Genomic DNA, 22,698 nt, shown 5'->3' with positions numbered 1-22,698 from the left:
TCTTACGCTACGCATACATGTACACACGTACAGACAAAGTAATTAATGAGTCAAGTTCAACCCCGTTAAGAGGAAGGGAAAACGGTTTTTCCATACCGAGCGGCGTACTATACGCACTACGCGTACACACAAGTACACTAGCCGAGAAAAACGATAAGAAAATTTAGTCATTTGATTACACAACTACGTTGATATTACACGTCATGTAGTGTGGTGAGAATACGTTATATTATTCATGGAACCTTGACACAGAGATTTTAGTACTATTGCGAATAACACACATACACGCGTATTAAACTATGATTATTATCTTTCGTACGCTTGTTAAAAATATTCTTTTCACACGTATCAGTGCAATTAGAAAGACTCTTGTCAACGTGTGATAAAAGCAAGAGACGCCTCATACTTCTCATGTCATTTATGAATGTGTCGAATTTAGACGCCCGATTATAATAAGCTATGTAAACAAGTTACGCGCTTCTTGAAAAACAGATAATATGTTATTCGTCGTGAATGATATTCGGTTCTTGGCTCAGTTCTTGGCTTTGATCAGGTATCTTGTTTTTTAATTTTCGACGCAACAAAAACTGGTATTTTATTTTTCATGCATCAAATTTCGCATTGAAATAACTACAACAACGCTTCCGTTCCAAGATGGATAAAAAAAAAAAAAAAAAATCCGACGTGTTTTTTCTTCACTCTAATTCAACAGCAACCATCAACTTCAGCGAAACAATATTTAACAGTTTCGAGTTTTTTGCATTACGACGGAGTATATTCGCAGAGAATAAATCGCGTGCTGGATAGCAATGTTTTTCACTTTCTTTCTTACTGGAGGTGCAATTTCAAAGGATTGGAGCACCGACCTCATCTCGACGCGCGTTAAACTCTCGTGAAATTTCGTCCAACTTCCTTTTCACATCACATTCGGTTTACGGTGCCGCGCAATAATGAGTAATCGAAATTCAACCGGCAAACACAAGCACGTCCTGCAAACAGCAACACGGAGGATTACGATAAAATCCTCTTGTCATCGCGTTGCAATCTGTTTTTTTCTCTCCTTCTTTCCATTTTGTAAGTCGTTATAAATTTTTTACATCGTAATATTCATCCGTAAGAATGCTATTCAATTCACGTTGCTTTGATTCGATTTTACCGAAGCGATGAAACACGGAGAACAAAGAAAAAAAGCAAAAAACAAAAAAAGCAAAAAAAAAAAAATACCTTGACGACAACGATTGCAAATGTTGAATGAATGAAGAACCTTGTACGAAAAACCCGGGAGCAAAAGACGCCGCCGGTTGTTAATAACAGGTGTATAGGTATAGGTATATTAGGTGTACAAAGATACAAGGATCTGGCTAGTTGAGATCTCATACTGACCTTGGCAACGAGTTGCTGACCAGTTTTCACGTCGATGCATCGATACAGCGCGCTGCCCTCGGCGGGTCCGACGAGCAAGAACCTTTCCCCCAACAGAGTTGGTCCATGATTTGGCGTCGGGACGGATTCGCAGCTCGGAAATATCGCCGTCGAAACATTACTGTTCGTCGTCTCTTCGTTCGTCGTTTTTTGCTGTTGCTGTTGCTGTTGTTCCTCTTGCTGTTGCTGCTGCTGCTGCTGTTGCTGCTGTTGCTGCTGCTGTTGTTGTTGCTGTCGTTGCTGCTGCTGCTGCTGCTGCTGTAGCAGCAGTTGCTGTTGCTGCAGATACTGGTGTTGCCGTTGCTGCTGAACGCCAACATCGTGTTGACTACCGTTCGAATTGACGAGAAATTTTCCATTATTCGTTCGCGTCACTTGTAAATGCAACGGATGCTGCCTAGCAACTCTCATATTCGTACTACGATACCGCACGCACCACTATTCCCCACCGATCCTTTGACTATTTATATTGTTTTTCCAATGATTCTGATTGTTATTATTATACTTATTGTTATTACAAAACACTACCTGACTATTATATTTCACGTTTCAAGTTATTTTTATCAAATATTGTCGAAACTATTACCATTAAAGTTTTCGTTTTATACCGATTGATTGTTGTCACGCTTTATCTTCACCCGGCACAATTTTATATTGTAAAAAAAACTTCATGTGGTCACTTCATCAACGTTTTTTACGTAGTAAGAAAAAGTTGTTTTTTCTTTTCGTTTCACTAATATTATCTTCCGTTTTCTGCCCCACTCAAAATCGTGTTTAATCTTCGTCGAACTGCATATATACACCAATGCGTATGATTAGTTTTCTTTCCTGTTAACTATTTTCAAATTACAATACTAATATACAACTACACGTATGTATCGACAATAATATCACGTTTTATTCTATTTGCATAGTTGATCCGCAAATTGCTAATAGGTTTATATCATTCTTTTATATCCACTTGTTCTTCCTAATCACATTTGCATCATATTAGTCCTTGGTCACAGAGAGAGATCGGCTGCAAGTGTCCGCTTAACACAGTCGGTGATCGCAGATACTCTCGTTTCGCGTGATCTCTTCCAGGTTTCGATTCTCAACTGTAACAAAAAAAGGGAAAAATAAAAAAATTAACGACCGTATTAAAAATCCATGCATCGTAATATTCAAGTATTTTATAAACTCGACGAGTGTGCTTTCTGTTAATGAATGAAAAGTGAAAATTCAATTTTCGTCGTACGATACCAGCCGATTTTAGATTGAGAGAAATTTTGAGGGGCGATGATTAAAAAAAAAAAAGAAAATAAAAGCCGACGAGTTACAAAGCAAATCTTTGAATTTGGCAACACTTATTTCGCATCTGTCGCTGCTTTTATTTTTTTGTGTGTACATGATACGTTAATACGCGCGCAACATTTGCGATATCTACATACGTTCATACATACGTTCACGCATACTCACACATACGATACGTTTGCGCAAATCGGATTGCAACTTCGGTCGGGTTCGCAGAGTTGCGGAGGAGTTAGGTATGCACGCGTGTAGCGTGGCCAAAGGAGGGGGGCATCCACACACACACACAGACACAGTCTAGCCTCCAGGGGCGTGGTAACAGGTCCGGGTGCCCGGTGGCATGCGAGTGATCTGAGCATAGGCGACACACGCGCGCAAGCACGCGTATTTAAAGAATGAACTTATACGAGGATAGGTGGAGGTGGGAGGAGCCGCGGAAAATTGACTGACGCAAGTTTGTGTTCTGGCGCTGTTCCGATCGTCCAACAGACGGCGACGTGGATCTGACGGTATGAGAACGGAGGATTGGGGGGAGGGGGGTTTAAAAGAATAAAAAAAGATAAAGAGAATAAACCTTGACGAAAGAACGCGACGAAATTGCAAGAGCCGCGTGTGGGTGGACGGTCGTGAAACGCGGAGCATCGGTTGACGAGAGAGGAACTACACCCAGATATCCTTCGATAAGGTCAAAATGGCGGAGATAAGCCAATAGCGGATCAAAATTGCGAACGATTGTTACTACTGGCTCGAAAAAGATTCGAATCACGGCTGTGGAGAGTAAATGAAAAAATAAAAAAACAAAAAGCTAATCCCCAAAATGTTACTTTTCATTTTGTTCGGTTAGCGGTGGCCGGCGGCTGCTGCACCGGGTAACCGAATGGGAACCTCTATCGATCCGCAACCACTCGCACTCACGCATACACACGCGCACACACACACATGCACGAGTCTCTCTTCGTAGCGCTTACGTGTCAAATACGGTCGAACCGCGACTGGTATAGCAATTACGAATACCCGAGGCCACCCACGATATTATTCGATTCAATTTAAATTCACTACCTCTTGCCCAACGGAAATATTGCCGATCTAAGTTTGAGTAATCAGCAGGATGACGACGGTTAGAATTTGAGTAAGAGAGAAGACGAGGAAAGAAGTTGAACCGGAGCGAGAAGGAGAAGAACGTGACGATGACGATGATATCGTCGTGATAACAATAATACACGTCGAATAAGTCTCCTGATAACACTTTGTTCCTTTGTCATGTCTCGTTAGTTCATCAATATTCTTACTCTGTGTTCGCTTTATAGTCCTTTTTACTAGGCGCCGATTAGGCTGGCTGTGTGGTAAGATGATTACTGTGTATAATGTATGCATAGAAGGACGCACACCTTGATTCGTACCTTGTAATTTGTTATCTTTAACCGTTATATCGTAATAATCGCCGTTAGTTCCTGAACGGGGGTACCACGTCCGAAATTGGTATGTTTTTCACCGTCACACAACAATAAATTAAACAGTAAGTAACAAATCTCCGGACAAACCGGTCGAACTTGTTACCAAAGACGCACGGGTGATGGATGTTTATTCTTGATTTTCCTTAGTTTCTTTATTTCCTCGTCGTGTCGTTTGTGTGTTTATTTGTCTTATTTATACTCTCGCACGATCGATCGTTTCCTTGGTAATCTGATTATTTCGTATTTAGAAAAAAAGGAATAATCAAGCTGTCGTTGTTATGCGATGACTATAATCCCGTGCCTGTTATTATGGACGGACCAACTTGTGGACCGGCCTCCGCTCAGAAACCACAGCAGCAATGGGTTGAAGAAATTCTGTTCAGGCACGCCATTTTGGTGCTTGTAACTCTACGACGTCGAAGCGTAGACTGAAAACGTCGGTGAATTAACCCGAGGGACTCGACGCCCCGCTCCGCCGCCCCCCCGCCGCGCTCAAACATCGCCCTGAAGTATGTACGGGCTGCGCACTGGTCCTACGCGCAGGTGATTCAGCGCGCCTGCGCGCCACGACGAAACGCTTTATACGTGCCGGAACAGCCGTGTCGCCCCGTTTTAACCAAGGCGGGAAGTTAAAATACGACCGAGGCTTCGACGCCGCGCAGCGCAGCGCACCGGCATCGCCTACCTGCGGCAGCCTGCCGTTCATGGCCAACCGACACTATTTTTGCAACGATCTTCGCAATATTCTCCGTTCCCTCCACCGCCGTTCCAGCGCCGCCGTCGATCTTCGTGCATGTGTGTTGTTGCCTACACGGTGGCCGAGAAGAGCGAGACGAGATAAAAGGAATGAAAACAAGCAAGGAATTCCTTCGTTCACGCTCGATTCTCTGTCTCGACTTTTTAACCTAATGCCGTTTGTGTGTTTATATTCCTACGCTTCCAACTTTTCGCGCTACGCTCGTTTTATAATAATGCGGGACTATGACCTTAACCACTTTTTAACTTCATGGACGTCGATTTTTATGAAACTCAAGTACACCGTTTCGTGCTGCACGGTTGTCGAATCTTTGTAGACACTGTTACGAACGAGCGGTTATAAATAATCGAGCACGTTTTCGCATCGAATGTATATAATTCTTGATTTGTACGCGAAAAGATGTTTTTTCTTTTTTGTTTTCATCGTTTCCGTTTCGTGGTTTTATTTCGAACTAGAAATCAAATTTTTATTCGCAGGAAACGGAGGGAAAGAAAAACACCACCGAAACATAACAGCTTGGTTTAATAATAACCGAGACAACAATGACGTGTTCTTGAGTTTTATGAAGATCGATGACCGTGAGGTTATATAAAATAATAGCGGAGTGATTGACGCGAAGAGCTTATCGCGTACATACGTATATTGTATGTATAAAACGTAAAATATCTAATTTAGATTTTAGATTCACAAACTTCGTACCTGCACTGACGTACTTTTTATCAATCTTATCCTCGTCCTTCTCCAGAGACAGCAGAGAGTCGATTGAGGGACAAAAACATCAAAGACGCTAATATATAATAGATCGTATGACAATGCATTGCGCCTTATTTCGTACTAATCTATGACTCATCGCAAACTAAATTGGAAACATTGTCCCGTCCTACGGGTAGGAAAAAGGCATTCGCGCATAGATTTCATTGCCTGCCCGTGATAATACAGACAGTTGTATTTATATAAACGATGACAGGTGTCTCTGTCGAGATGCGTAGAGGAGCCCCAGGCACACACATGATGCAGCATACCTTTAAGAGCGAGTTTGCAGCATCGACGAGCTCCGACGCGCTGACTAATAATCTTACCTTCGCTTGCACGCAGTAATTAGCGAATGGTGCAATCCTCCTGCAATTCTAATTAGCACCTTGATCTTAAGGAAATGAGGCCGCTGTTAGAACTCTAGAGTTATGTCGTATTACATGTATACGAGTGTATGTATGTGTACACATAGCGGCGTAACGCCACCTATCTGTGCAGAGCAACATAAAACCGTAAAAGAGGGACACTGTCGTTGATATTGTACTCGTAGTTGACACACTCCGTGTCGTACTTGTACTTACATGTATTAATATTTTATAATGGACACGTATAGCATGAGCCGCAATTCGAGGTCGTATTATTACGCATATCGTGAGCGTATAAAGCATTGTTAGATTCTTTTTGGAATTGCAAGCTTCAAATCAGACTGTTGTGGAGTCGAGGGGAACGACAAAAAATATTCACAACAAAGTTCTATTCTCGCATCAATACAGTGTATGAAAAATGTATTTCCGAACCCGTGAAATTTATCCTCAAAGAAAACTTTTCCTCCTCTATCCCGGCGTAATACGAGGCTTATACGAGGAAATAATGAATACATATTATACATGCTGTATAATAGTTTCCTGCAGGAAACTCGAGCAAAGGTAAAAGAACTGGATCTCTCGATTACGAATAATAAGATAAGATAAAAAAAAAGAAGCTGTTACCGTTCCCCAAAACACGTCGGGTGTATACACTGCGCGTGTAAACTCCACGCTTATACGCACACACATTTATACACAACGCGCGTTTTTATCAGTAGGTACGTACGTACGTTGGGATTAATACAAGGAGATAAAGTTTGCTTTCGATGCACCGGAAACCGGAAGTTTGTTACCCTTTAGCGATTAGTCCGAAGCAGCGATTGAGCTATTGTAACAGGAATCGGTATAACAGCGTAACGAGCAGCACACTCGAGATATACATCGAGACATCGTATTGCGTGTTAATGCGAAAAAAATTTCGAGTACTTGGGTACGAATGTAGGTATGCTTAATTACACATATGTGGACACCTATGGCTTGATAAATGTGAAAAGACGCGTAAGTAGCTGACGCGCCTCTGTAGACCGAAATAGAAAATTGCGACAGTCCGCGTCGACGAGAATCGTCTCGATGAGTGCGATACCCGAGAAGTTAAGGTACGCATTCGGTTAGAGCATGTGTTGGGCGAATACGGAGTGTGCGTACGCAGGCTAGGCAGTGGCAATTTCGGTTCCGGAATAACCGAAAAAGCAACCATAACCAACCGATGCCAAAGATTTTACGCCACCGGATGTGACTAATTGCCCTTTTCGAAACCTCGTCCCAAATAGCGTTATGCAATTTTTTTTAAACATTTCTCTACACAATCTTTTCACGTATTCGTTTTTTCTAATTTTCATTTCTGGTAAGTATCTACAGCGGGACATTGACCACCAAGGATTACGCCGAGCTTGAAAAAACTCCAGAATTAGTTAGTAATAAATGAAAAAGAAAACTTTCTATCATTCGCGCAGACAATTGCTAGAGGATCTTCGTCTGTTACGGTTGAACTGAAATTTTTCGTAAACGAAGACTGAGAGTACGACCGTCTTTTAGATAATTCGATAATTGCACAAAAAGAACGAAGAACTATCAGCCTGCGTGACATTCGAAAGACAAAACTTGGAACATTAAACAACAGATGGGCGAAGAGTTTACGACGTCATGACGGATATAGAGGTACGTTACTAGGTGGAGGTGGATCACATGTAGGAACATGTGTATAAAACGGACATGTTAATAATAAATGTGGACAATCGCGGTCAAATCGAGAGCAGATACGAAGCGGTAAATATTGATCTCGTGTTCGGTACGAAATTCAAATATAACCATTCTATATTCGTATTACAAAAGTGTGAAAAAATGTTATTTACCAGTTTTGTAAGTAAAACGGCGGAGTGACAGAGGTCTGCAAGATGGTTGTATACACGTACCTCTTACACGCATGTATACGGACAGGATATGCACAGTCGGTGGAAGTCTGACGTGTCGTCTAGCGTTTTCCGAGCTTGAATGACCTCGAACGAGGTTAGCGCGGGTACGATTGTTGCGAAAGAAGCTTGTGGCCTGAGCAATGTACGCATGCTGTGCACACACACACTGCGTTATACGACCGGCAAGACGGACGTCGTCGAGAGCCGAACGGCGAACCGTCGGCAACCTTCGCAAACCTGCAGTATGGAAGGTCCCTAGCAGTTGAAATTTGTTCCCATTCATCGCCCGGTGTTTAATTTATGATCAGTTGAGCGTTTTTGTGACCAAACTTTTCAAATTTTAAGGTAAACAATTCATTAATGGCCACGGAACTTTCCGAGGTCGCCTAATACCGTTAAAGGTATACCGTACACCACGAATTGCCCGGTCAATTCGTTAACATACATTGAACGCACGGACTGCAAAGCTCTTCGGTTTATCGTTCTTCACGGTGTTCAGAAATTTCGCAAGGACATCAAGGGTGCGACGTTAGAGCGATTGCACCGTCGCTCTACTCGTTTCCAAAATCATCGAGCGTTACTCGACGGTGAGTACAAATGCAACAATGCAGCCCGAGAAACTGGCTTCTCCTGCGGCTCCGTATTCCGGCGTCGTTCGACACCTGGTGGGCCACAGCTGCAGGCCCTGCAGATTGATACCTGGCTGATAGCTTGAGGCTAAAACCATGCCTTGGCGCCGATCAATGACTCGGGCGAGAAGCGTCTCACGATAAAGCGATGCTTTCGACATTTACAACATTTGTCAACAATCGCGTGCAGTCGGTTAAATACTCGTATCTGTGAAAAGTGACAGACAAACAAGTTGTATTAGGCAAACCTTTTCGAATTTCGAATTTTCGTTTCGTTCCGCGAATCCCTAAAGTCCTAACGATACATCGTCATGCTACTTGTGGTAGGCGACATCTGACTTCGGACACATGCAGCTCGATTCTGTCACGTTGGTTTTGCTTTTTTCTACGGACCTGTTTTTTTTTTTTTTTTTTGTTTTTTTTTGACTAACTAGGCTGGTGATTCTTACTCACCGGTTTCGGGAAGATCCATTTCCGCTCGTTTCGACTTCCTCTCGGTCCTTTTTCACGTATCGGTTGGCCCGTTGGTCGGCATCCTCTTCCTTATCCGCTTCGCCCTGCTGCTGCTGCTGCTGCAGGCCCTGTCATACTTGGATCTTCCCCAGCTGTTGTACAAGGGACAAACACGGATATAAGCAGGAGTAGTAGACGATAATTGGCTTGCAACGCGTGTAGACAGGATGCGCGCATCCTTTTCGAATCCTGTTTCTTCAATGATGCTAATCAACCCTTGAACGTATCTTGGGCATTTTTGTATGTATAAATTAAAAAGCAAAATCAAACAACAATCATTTTGAAAGTAGAATCAATAAGCAACCAATCATGAGGAAATATATTTTCCTCTAGAAGCTAAGTGTTTCATTCAACATATATCTCGATTCTGCACACTAAAGTAAGAGAGATTTTACGAAATCTTTAGATGAAATTTTTATGTGATTTTATTATTCCACCTGTTTACTTTTTAAAAGTAGGATACAACGTAAAAATTTTTTTTTCTTACGAAAAAAATATAATTGCGATGTATATTGTACACCGGTGTAAAATTCGAACGCAGGAACAACAAAAACAACAGAGTTCCCTGTTTATGCCAAATTCATACAATATAGTTTACGTAGGTAATTCCCAAGTGCGTTATTCGAAAAAAATAAGGATGAAAATACGAATATAATATAAACCCTGGATAACAAATACATATTTTCGAAGACTGCCTGAGAAACAAAAGTAAACACATCGAATGTTAAACATAGAGCGAATGACGATTTTCACAGCGACGTTTCATTGAATATAGACAAATAAACTTCAACGATCATCTGAAATTTCATCGTACCGTGCAACCGAGCTGCGGAAGTCAAGTTTCGGGGCTACGCATCATCGACCAACGGGCACGGCCTGTTTTGGATAAATTTTGCAAAATATGCGCGATGATTGGTGGCCACTTGACGGTGTCGAACGTCATCGCCGTCCTCCATTCAAGGTGCGATTCAGTCCGGGTTACACAACGCGCGATATCAGTTTTGATCAGTTTCAAGGAAGTCGTCAATAATGATCGGCTAACCGGTGTTGTCAAAATAATTACAGAATATTACAGATTTTCTAAGTAACAGGTATTTCTTTCACATCCTTACGTACTCGTGCAGTTTCTCGAAATTTTTACGATGAAACGTACGCAATAAAATTCTAAACAGAATTGAATGATTCATGTTGATATTTCCTGGGTAAAAAATTTTGAGTGCTCAAGGAAAAATGACAAGACTCATTCTCTATCTGCGGAAACATTGTCTGTACATTATACAAAGCGGATAGGATGATGTGTTGGAAGAGGGGAGCGGGGGGAGCCAGTCATTAAGTGAGCAAGAGAAACGAAAACAAATGACATATTATTTCCTAAGAGATGATTGCATCACCTTTTGGTCGAGGCAACCTCCCCGGCTGTGGAGGAGATATATGTACAACAGATGACCTTACTTAAGGCCGTCAATCGTCATTTCGCTAGGTCGGTGGTGTAGCCGCTGCGCAAACCCGCTCGCTGATCAAATAACGCGATAATGAGAAAAATTTAAAGAGTATGAGAATAAAATTAAACATGATAAAAAAAAATATATATATAATAAAAATTATAAGACAAAGAGACGAAAAATGTTTCACGCGTGTATGTCATATGTGTATTATAGGTACAGGTTTTTCACGCAGGCACAATGCTATCATCTACCCGCAACATCTGACGACGAGACGAGTAAACATTCGAGGACAGCATTTGTAAGTCGTCGTTTTATCGATGGAACATATTGTGCATACATACAATATATACACACACATATATATATATACACACGTATTTACGTACCTTATAAAAATACGCGTGTGTCATCGGCCAGGCCATACTCGAATCTGTGCGCGATGCCTGAAGCTATCAAGATGATCACAACTACATTGTTTGATCCACAAAGGGAAGACTCCCGAACAATTAGAACGGACTGTGGGTGTCTTTGTTTTTATAGATTTGCTCCAAGAAGAATTTTCCATTCTGCAATGAAAGAGTGAAACGAACTCGTGTACTGTGGTTGTCTACAATTTTTTGCTTTTATTCTTAAGTCGAGTATTCCATCGATTCTATGTTGGCAAAATCGCGTATGTATATCTGAAAGGTCGTAAAGATAAACGATGCTATCAGTCGTTAATTTATGTTCGTAAATTTGTAACGTTACGCAACAACGCGCTGCAGGGTAAAAAGATTTTTTTTTCCCCTCAAATCAAGTTCCGTTTTGTAGATTGAATTTTTATTTTATTTTTTTACTCGTTATCACGATAATAATTATGCCTGTTTTTTTTTCTTTTCCTCCATTCGGCGCGCAATATCTGCGACAGATTAAACTTCGCGGTTAGAAAGGCGCGTATATATTGTACACGTACATTGTACGTACGTGTGTAGAGGATTGAGAATTCTGTAAGGTAAACTCGACGTTGCGTAAGCCGAGTTCTCGAGCAGCGTAAAAATAAATAAATACACGTGTAACGGAGGTACGTGAAACCTGTGTATGTATAAGCACGGGTGAGTATCCTGTAATAATGATGTTTTCGTTCATTGGCTGCAGATTCTTTATGAAATTATACGAAACTAGCATTTCACGCGGACTGTAATTAAATAATACAACATTATTGTTTGTTTTGAAAGTCGAATTCCACTGTCGTCGAAGCAATTACGATCTATTCATGATGTTCACCTCGGTTAATCGGATATACGTGAAATCAATACCTAAACACCGGCCGCAAATTATAATTATACCTACTCGCGACGACTAACCGTGACGATTGGCTTTGTCCTCGGTTATCGCGAGGTTTCGCCTCGCGGTATAATCTCGTGATCGACGGTACTTGTTCGGTATACAAATCAAGATCGCCGAGACACACATGTGCCAATGTCATTCTGTAGTTTTTATAATTGAAACCGAGAATGAAAAGCATCAGAAATGAGTAAAATCATTCCAAACCGTAAGGAAGGTCTTTTTCCCTCAGATCTTTTCCTTGTTACATTTCTACAAGGTAGATACGTATATACATATATATGTATATATATACAAATACATAATATATAAATACAGCTCATGCGGAAATATTTGGCGAGGATAAAAATCTCTGCAACATCGCATTTAGCGTATCGCGAACGTGGGATATTTTGTCCTTAGTTATTCAGAGATATTTTGTGTGTACGTACATGTATCTAATGCGATGTTTGGAAACGATTTTTGTCACACGAATAAACAGGAATAAAGCGAACATCGACGAGCCAAGAAATTCATGCGTGCACACTAATTGCGGCATACGTATTTCGTGAGTTTTACGAATATATAAAGGAAAACGCGGGAAATAACACGGCAGGTGTGAACATTTGAATAAAAATTTGCACGTCGCACGCATGTGTATCCTTGAGAGGTTCGACCTAGCTCCACTTATTAACACAGGCGTTTATCGATCGCTGCGTGTGTGTGTGTGTGCAGTGTGGATGTATGAAAAAAGCTATTGCGCAAGAAATTATTTCCGTGATTCGGTACATACTTATACATATTTCACAGTGACAAACGAGTTATTCTGCCGTAAAAATTATGTCGCGTGCGTACGTAATGGTACAAGGATGTATGCGCCATTGTAGGACCTTTTATCACACGTGAAGGTAAAAAGGCGTATTTTTTCTCATCTTTCTATTTAGGCGAAAAATATAAGAATCGATTCAAAAACGTCGATATTCAAAAATGGATCAATTAACGGTAAAAGGTCGTGAGTATTGTCGATTATGCCTTTTCATCACGAACTTTATAAAAAATAATCACGTTCACTAATGACGTAAGATCGCATATGCCCACATACGACCTTACGCCGTTCCGTTGGTACAAGTCTTTGAGAAAATAAACTTTTTTTTAAATTCTTCCCGAAATCAATAAATCTTAACGTTCCGAAGGTTTTGCGTCATATAAAGATGAAAAAAAAACAACAAGATAATGGCTGATGCGACCTTATACCATTTATAAATGTGAGAAATAAGAATACATTTTGATGTCGGAAGGGAGTATCCACAAAATATAAGCTTTCTTATTTTTATAAATTTTTTCGGCTTATTTTAGTGTCGATATGCGCGAGTGATTTTATGGCGAATATATATGTATATTGTATACGGAAAACCAGATGAGAAAAACCTGCAATTGCGTATAAAACCAGGCAAGTTTTTAGTAACGCAACGTACTTTTTTTCATCTATATATTATACCGCAGATTAATTATTTTTACGATTATATCGACAGGCTTGCGGTAGTGTGTAGAATAATTATCAATTTTGATGTTTGTCACGTTTCGCTTGAAGTCGAATAATTTCATCACTTCCATTATTGTGAAAATTTGCCAAACAAATTACAAATCGCACGAATGAATTTAAAACGTGACTCATCGTCAAAATTAAATTAATCAGGTGTCAACGAATACAGATACAAGAAAAAGAAAACAAGAATGATTATATTGTAATAGAGCATAAACGTTCGTGCGAGTACAGGCTGATTTTTTTCTATCGAAATAGCAATTAAAAGTTAATTGAAAATCGACAAATAGTCGAAACCTTGCTTCGAAGTAGCGGCATAAATCAGGTTCAGCAAGGACAAAAAGGTGGAGGAAAAAATCACGCGTACGGGAGACGTAGGATGTTGAAAATGTGAGTTTTATACATACATACAATGTTACAACAGCTTAGCTGACAATCGGGGATAGATAATGATTCGCTTCTGGGTTAACATGGCGCTGGTTGGACTGCAGAAATGAGATAATATTAATGCTACGGTCATGAGAAACGCGAATTTAGCACGCTCCGCCGTTTTATTTTTTCCAACAATATTCGCAAAACGGATATCACCGCGTTACATATCTTGTACGAAAATATTCTATACAGTGGAAGGAAATTTCCTCCGAGGTTTAATACAAACCATAATAAAGAAAATGTAATGAAAAAATAAATAAGCCAACGTAAAATCAGGCAAACTTCTGCGTTTGCAATTATTATAAATTCGCGCTGAACTCGACGATTCGCGTGAGTGACGCGAAGATCCGCGGCCGCAGCGTAGAAGCAGGGCAAAGGTGTGCGTTGGTGATAAAAAATGCGTATAATATTGTACGTGAACGCGTGGGCGACGAAGTGTCACGGATACGTAGAGTGTGGGGGAGGACGCGAGGGCAAACAAATACAGCCAAGGCTTGTCAGCCGGATTGTCTGATTAATCTCTGATCCCCGCGAAATTTTACTTATTATTTACACGTCGCAATAACTTGTGTATAATACTGTAGATACACACAGATGTCTACAGGCAAGTGTAAAATTACAAATATGCGCGTACATGGACATCGTTATACTATATTATTATTTCACTATACACGGCCATTCGCGTGATGATCACTTTTTTTCGCTCGTGTAACATTTCTCATCTATGATCCGGTCAATTTGCATTGTTGTTATTTTTTTATACATACATATATATACCTATACATATTACCAAATCAATGTACAGACTAGTTTCATGCCAATATCATGTTTTCGTTTTTTTGCTTTATTGACTTCGTACATTTCAAATTCTTCCGCCTCCCGAATCTAACGCAATGATTTATTGAATTTTGTGAATTAGAAATTGGAAGTTATAGAATTTTTTAAATCGAAGCTTTCTTGCAATTGCTTGTAACGTTAAAGTTAACAGGATACAGGAGAAGGCTAAAAGAACCACAGATCTGGGGAAAAGGAAAAACTAACGAATTTGTCTGAAAACTTTATTCTTAACAGCTGTAGTTGAGATTCGACGAATTCGACATATGTATTAAGACTGATGCAACAAGTTGAAGAAGTTTCAGGAGACAAATTTTTTTTCCGAAGCGAAATTCTCGCGATAAGAAGTCTGAAAATTGTTCCCATCTTTATGTACACGGTGAGAATTTACAGCAGCAGAATTATACACCGAATTACCTAAAGTCATTATACATACGTGAAAAGAAGCCAAGTTTTGTGTTTCTCACGCTAATAGCTATTAATTCGTCCGTCTAATTCGCATCCGTTTTGTCGGTGATTTGTAAGGTAAAAAAAGTAAAACTAATTACATATACAAATAAACTTCTTGAATTATTAACTACCGTTTGTATTTCATCCGATTATTCTAAAATTCGTATTCAAAACAATATTTCGAAATCTCCATCTCGAAACTTTACAATCCCTCGTCAATAATGATTTCTATTTTCATATTTCGTCTTATCGCCGCAACGTTCGGCTAGAGATAAGATATCGATCCATTAATTCGGCTCTTTCTCAACTAAGTAATTCTTGCCTGATTACACGGTGTATACGTATGCATAAACTGGTGATATAAATTAATTAGCGAAAATTATAATTGGCATACGAGGCAAACCTCGGACATAAAATATAATTATATGTATAAATTCAGCGATACATGACAAGGAAAAATGTACGCGCAACGTGCTCTGCAGATTACAATTCTCCGGGTGCACAATGAAAAGGTGCAGGAAAAACAATGAAGTATACAGTGATCGGTGGTGGACGTAATCGGGCAATGGGACGATAAGAAACCGCGAGCCGAGCTGCTCGGTGTCGAAATTATAACGGCACGATGCACGCACGGGACGTTGGATCGTCACGTGCAAGGCTATAATAATATCATTATGTGCCCAAAACCTATCAAACGTCCGGGATCTCTCTCTCTCTCTCTCTCTCTCTCTCTTTCTCTCTCTCTCTCCTTACTCCACTCTAATCTACTCTAATTTCTTCTATTTCTTTCTTTTTTTTTTTTTATTTTGATCTTACCTATTTCAAGTTATTTTCTGTCTGCTCACTTGTTATTTCTGTTTCTGTTCTTGCTGTATCTTGTATTAATTTTCCGTCATTATTTACATTATGTATACTCGTCCAACATCGCTATGGACGCTACGCGTACGTGGAGCGAGTGTTTATTGTTTAGACGACATTGTGATTGTAGTGTATCTATATTTAGTTGATTTGATTAAGGTTGTTCTCGATTACTTTTCGCTCCGTCCTGTTCTCTTCACATTTTGCCGATCGAGTTTTCACTCGTTTATCGTTAGTCAACTTTGCAAGGCGAGTTTTATACCGCGGCTACATCACAAGTTGGGCAACGGCGTATCACGGAGCGCGGAATGAAAGATCCGCGATAGGAACATTATACGGTAAACAATGGACTCACGCATAGTAGTCCGTAATACCGATGTCCATTACGTACACGCGCAATGTTATAGGCGCGATAATAAACCACACTGCACAGGGGAATTTCAAAGTTGATGTAATATTCTCGGGACTATGATCACTCGTTTCGACATATTATTTTATAACCGCGAGTACGAGTCGTCGTGACCGTTGGCCTAAAAGAGAACCCAGATACGAAATTAACAGTTTTATTTGGCCCAAGTTCAGCCGACGTATTACCAATATATACAAACACACGCTTATCTATATATATATATATATGTATATATATTGATATTACACGCACGCATATATATATATATATACATGTATATAATAATGTCAACGGATTTCAATACCGCGTGTAAGATCGAAGTAAAATATACGCGCATACCAACAAATTACTGCACTTGACATTCAAGTTTAGATACATCGCATATTGCAGTTGAGTAGATACGTACATACCTACCGAATTTCGTTTATAAACGCGCATGTGATTGATTCAGTTTCGTTTCACAATCAGGTATGAGTTGTAAGTTAACAAAGCCGGTCTTCGATCCTCTGGGTCACACGGTAAATCAGAACCGGATATCTCAAGGATTCTACGAACGACGGTGGGGAATTAATCATTGATTAAAAACGAGCAATCAATGTGTCGGCGTTGTGAATTTGACATACATACGTACGTGGCAGTCAACTTTCCCCGATTGCATCTCGTCCTATCAATATGTATATGTATGTATATAATCGGCGTGACATTGTACTCGAGAAAAGAGGAAAAAATAAATCTAGGTATCCGCTGCATATAACTTGTATAGGTGTAACGAAAATGAAAATTGCGCGGGAGACTTTCAACTAGGTCTGACATGTGATAACGTCACCGCGATACATACCTACATACCTACCTCATACTTATAGAAAACGTCTAGTCTTCTGTGTATCACATCCCGGAAATCGCGTCACTTGATATTATACAGTCGACGGTTTCCGTCTTTCTACCCTGAATATGTAGGTGTGTGTGTGTGTACATTTATATATATTTACACACACATCGTATACCTACGCCGAGAGGCCGTGTTTGGTGGATACAAGGTCTGTACACGTGCATACGTACTACCGGGTCCAGTCACCGTGAGCAGAATAATCTTTCCTCGCTATCTTTGCGTATAAGTAGGCATACCTGTATTATAATATTGACTGAACGATGGCAGCGGTCAGATATCCGAATGTAACGTCATCGTTGACTTTTATTCTTCAAGAATACGATACACGTATCGGAGGATCGATACGTCATATCCTTCGCTCGATACCTATTTATATATGTATAGCCTCTTTCTCGTTTTGTATTATGCATGCAATTACGCGCGTTGGTAACGACGTGGAATTTACACCGTCACAAGTACTTTTCATACATCGCGTCATGCGTATACAGGTATTATAAAGATCTCTGTGTAATGTGATGTACAGGTATATTGTTGCAGGGCTATTTGTTCAATTCGCCGTAAACATAATGTCCGCAGTTAAGTTCTACCTAAGCTTTTTTTTTATGCGGCGCAACACTTGTTTCAGAATTCGCCCTTGACATTTCGAAAAGAAAATACGAGAAAAACTTACAGTTAGGCAACGGTTTTCGTAGAATCCTGTTGTATAAAATTTATACACAAATGAGCGGAAAGATTCCAACTTCCATTTTTCGACCGTTATATGACATAATTCGCCACGTTCATTCTCTGCGTTTGTTTGTTTTCGAAATTCTTCTTCTTTCCAGAAAGCAAAAGCTTCTTGCAAAATTCGATTATAAGAGAGGTCAATTCTGTATCAAAGAAAGTTTATCGCCAACATATCCCCAGGAGCTTGTTGTGTATAGAGTGGGTGGTTAATAAGATATAAACATCTTTAATAATTAATTTACGACTCGAGTGTCGCGCTTAACGATTAAAAATAGTTTGAAAGAAGGTCAAATGATACTAAAATCAGTTATCCAGCAACTGCATTATTTCAGTAGATCAATCACGTGCCAATAATTGACGGAAATTCAAATTCCGACTTATCGCTTCAGTATAATAAACACCGGCTTACACAGCATTGTACCTACGCGGAAAATAATTCGGTTAAATTATGAACCCCGTAAGGATACTTTATCAAGCACGTGTATATGTGGATATGTGATAAACCACTCGGCGTGGTTAAAAATATATATATGTGGACATATCGTACATTTTGCATCCTCCGCGATAATTGTGTAAAAATGAGCGGGGTCCGGTGGTCTCGAAAGATTAAACGTGGGTTTAAATGTGTATCGATATTGTACATTGTACATGTACCGATAACTTACCGATTTTACAAACTTACATTGTACGCCCACTCATCTGTGCACAAACACGCGTGTAGAAATGATTTACACAGTATTGTGGGCATGTATTGTACGGCATGGTATGTAAATTCCACTTTGTACTCCGCGTTGGCTGTATATAAGACGCGTTATATGTGCCAACAAATTATCGATGTACTTTGACATCGTGGACAAAGATTAAGCATGTATAATAAACCGTTTATAGTTTCTAGCCGTCACGGTGTATTATTATATGTATATAATATAATATACATGTACATAAAACGCAGGGTGTATACGTTGATCAAAATGAAGGTTTTTCAACGGGTTGCGGCGATTACGTAAATGCCAAGACTGCGGGTACAGCAAATATTTTAGTCTAATTATGTAAATGATAAACAACTAAACTTAGTACGCATAATACCCAAAGATTTCATCAAATGTCACGCGTTATTGACAACGATGCCAATGCTCGTCGTAAAATTGCCCAAAACTGGGGATAATAATCCTCTGCGTGGACTGAGAAAAGAAAAACAGGAACGGAAAGTAGAGAAACTAATCTTATATTAACGAGTATCGTAATACGAACCCCGCGTGAGAAGACAAAATTTTGTAACTATGCGTAACTGTATTTGTTTCTTCGTTTAATGCTTACAAATTCACGGAACTGACCTGTGACACTGTTTGCAACATATTGTACATATAGAAGAAGGAGGACACAAGGACACGCGTAAAATAATCACGACGATCGTAATGCTGCGGGAAAAATTGGCCTAAAGCATTGTGCACACCGTAGAATTTGCCTTTCCGGCTTTCTTTTCGAGAATACAGTGGCATATCCGGTTAGCGATTTAGGGTTTCGGGTTCGGAGGGCTTAGACTGGCCCTCTGGGCCTCTATTGAGCCGTACCTAAGCTCCAAATTCTAAGCCCTAAACTGGACGGCTGGTTACAAAGGAGCGGTAGGAAACAGCTGTGCAGAATCTCAATTGTCGTTAAGACGGTAGGAAGTGCGGGACGAAAAATATTTACCCTTCTGTTCCACCTACGGATCCACCCTCCTTTACTGGGATCAAGAATGCGGAAACGCGATTTGTGTTTATATTTGCCCAGCTCAGCTTCGCTGTGCCCAAAAAAAAGAAAAAGTCCAAAATGACACGAAGGAGGAAATGGGGAAAGAAATAAAAATGCAGGAAGATAGAAGGCAGACTCGATGGGTCGTAAACACCTCGAATACTGAGTGAAACTGAACCGTCTACGAGGATAGTTAACGAAAATTTATTCACATGAACATTTATTTGTTGGATTGCTGAAATTATTGAGACACGAGACTAAGGCTGAGTTTAAATATCACGGACGTAATCCGTGTTCGAAAAGATTGCGCAACTTTTCGTAAACTCGAGCGGTATAAAATTCCGCCCGCCGTTCACTTTTTTTCTTTTTCTTCTTTTTTTCAAACAAGCATTGATAAACAGGAACGAAAATTTAATTTCTATTTCTATAAAGGTAAAGCTAACCTTATATATGCACATTGCACACATTTGCGAATCAAGAATCTATGTCAATCAGATATTTCAGGGACCTTACGTTTAGCGAACACCTTATTAAATGACCGAAAAACGAGTTGCGTGTGCAGAAAAATTGCTCAACTTTACGCGTCCGTAAGTGTTTAAGTTTATCAATGGTTGTTTCTCTAATTTGTAAAGGGTTCGTTAAAATGCGCGGCATACGGAATGACTGTTTTTTTTTTTGTCCGTTAATTCAATTTGTTATTTTTCGATTTTTTTATTACTCCCAAGCTTTAACACCATGCAAGCAGGAAGTGATCGTCATTCCTACTCCGCAAGTTGCGACATATACAGTCTAGAACCGTCATGACGTGGATAACGAATCTATATCTCTGCGTAAAGCACGAATTAGCAATAAAATGTTTCATTTCACAGAGGCAAAAAAAATATCCGAAGAACTTGTCACGTATTATAACCTCTTTGGATTCCAGACAGGAAAAGAGCGTATAAAAACCATACATACGAGTGTTACGGAACGTATGTATACCCGGTACTCCTCGGCATGTGCGTTGGATAAAATCGCAATTCACGGTAACCTGTGCAGTATGTTGGTAGGTATAAAAGGAGGGGAAAAAAAGGAAGTGCATTTAATTTTTTTAATTCTTTTCCTCATTGTAAAAAAAAAGAACCTCGCCGAGTGTGAGCCGTTGTATTTCGGCACTCCATGTTACAAGCCCGTGACCATCGTCCCTATCTGCAATGATTGCACGAAGCTGCGTAATACACCGAAACTGATACCGAGCACATATAACATCATATAAGAGACGGTGATTTACACAATGTAACGAAGGGTGTCATCATCGTAACGATTACGAACTATTTCCCAACGACGCACCAAAGGTCGTTCCAGCAGAGTGCACGAGACCAGGAAAACTGAAACTCACAATCGGCCTCTTTCCGGGGACGATGAGTATGCGTGGCATTGCTCTTGCAGCTACTGTTAAGTACCATTTTTCATTTGCCAAGACATTTTTTGAGGCAAATAATTGAAACGATAAAGTTTATCGATGCTACGTGGTAATACTGTGCTTTATAATTGTTTCCTGTAACGACAGTTTTACGCTGGAAGGAGTTGCACGCGTGCCGAATCACGTAGATGGCGTGCTTCGAGGCACGTATGTGACGCCTTCTCTACAACATTATGCGCACTTGGAAATATAACTAATGCCGTTCACGCGGATGATTTTCCGGTCTTCTCTCGCCGCTTGTTTACAATTTTCCTATAAGGCGGCTTCGCTGCATAGCTATACATTTTTACTCTGTTCGTAGGTACAGAATAACTTTCAAGATCGGATAACGCGCTGCACGATCGATTTCGTTGTTAGAGAAATAACGAGGATTCGCTGTCGTCATTTATGGACGAGTCGGGGATTCCAAGGGCGCGGTAACTAGGCAGGTCATTTTTATATAATCAGGAAATACAATTCTATCACGTAATGACAGTTCGATGAAACGATTGATTTCTCATACACTCGGACTCTTCGACGGCTGTCGACGATTGTCGCACAGACGTTTCGATTTTACCGATTTTAAATAATAAAATTCCGCTTCGAGATGCAATCGAAACGACGTACGTGAGGTGCGGAGACACGAGCATACGAACAGAGGGCACCTGATCTTTGGAAATGGTTTCACGATGATGCAGCAGCTGACGTTCCTGTAAGCGGCGACTTTAATCTAGTCAAACATCTGTCGGTCACCGAAAAGAGACCACGACTGGAGAAAAAAAAATCGAGCTTAGACGAGGCATTGTGCGTTCCTTTCTTCTCCATCTTCGAAAATACCAGGCCGAAAAACTTCATGGATCATCGGTATACGTGGAAAAGCCGAACGCGTTTTAGGCTACACCACTCGCGACAGGGTATTTCCGGAATTAGGTGAAAGAAATTTACTACCTGGGTGCAGGCGGTCTACCGGCTTCGTCTATTTTGAAACTGTAGATCGCTCACAATCAGAACGCTACTTCCATAAACGCCTCAAGCAGCTCATTTTCCGCAGCGCAAAAGACAGTCCATGGAAAAGCATTAAAATTTAAGTTATCAATACTTCGCAGTAATCGGCATGGGTAGGCAATCGGCACTGCAGGAAAAAAGGTCGCGACAACGATGGAGGAAATTTTCCTTCAAAGAGAACAAAAGAACGAGGATATACGACGAAGGATCGAAGAAGCAGGAAAGAAACGGAAATGTTGCATAATTGTATCTGACTCACGGACCGCGCGTCTCTCTCACCGCTCGGCTCTTCCTTTCATGCTGGCGCATGTTGACCGTGTAATTTGCAGCGTATAATTCGAGAATGACAGACGTGGGCCTGGGGACGGTGGGTCCCTTTTTGGAAAGGTTGAATTTCGCGGTGCACACTGGTTCGTAGGTACAGGTATACCATACCTCGTATAATGTATGGATATACACATGCCTGTAGGCACGTGCGGCGAGACTCCTCCGTTCGAATCTTGGCCGAGTATTATGGATACATTTCACATATAC

At 40.4% G+C, this 22,698-nt stretch overlaps 1 protein-coding gene across 4 annotated transcripts in view; it reads right to left on the bottom strand.

Moving 5' to 3' along the window:
- trbl (tribbles) overlaps positions 1-9,186 on the bottom strand; it is a 28,853-nt gene extending 19,667 nt beyond the window's left edge. Inside the window, exons 1-2 of one of the 4 annotated variants that reach the window (XM_046612030.2) lie at positions 9,037-9,186; positions 1,384-2,519 (exon numbers count right to left, since the gene is read on the bottom strand). In XM_046612030.2, the coding sequence (XP_046467986.1) occupies positions 1,384-1,833 (450 nt within the window). In that variant the 5' untranslated portion in view covers positions 1,834-2,519; positions 9,037-9,186. Of the gene's footprint in view, positions 1-1,383; positions 2,520-4,112; positions 4,601-5,622; positions 5,644-9,036 lie in introns of those variants that run through there. The other 3 variants (XM_046612031.2, XM_046612029.2, XM_069133618.1) reach the window with 3 other exon arrangements.
- Positions 9,187-22,698: the final 13,512 nt, after the last annotated feature.

This window comes from Neodiprion pinetum, chromosome 2 (assembly GCF_021155775.2).
Source record: "Neodiprion pinetum isolate iyNeoPine1 chromosome 2, iyNeoPine1.2, whole genome shotgun sequence".
Classification (NCBI taxonomy): Eukaryota; Metazoa; Arthropoda; class Insecta; order Hymenoptera; family Diprionidae; genus Neodiprion; species Neodiprion pinetum.
Note: the sequence above shows the minus strand (reverse complement) of the source record. Positions and strands in the feature narration are given on the sequence as shown.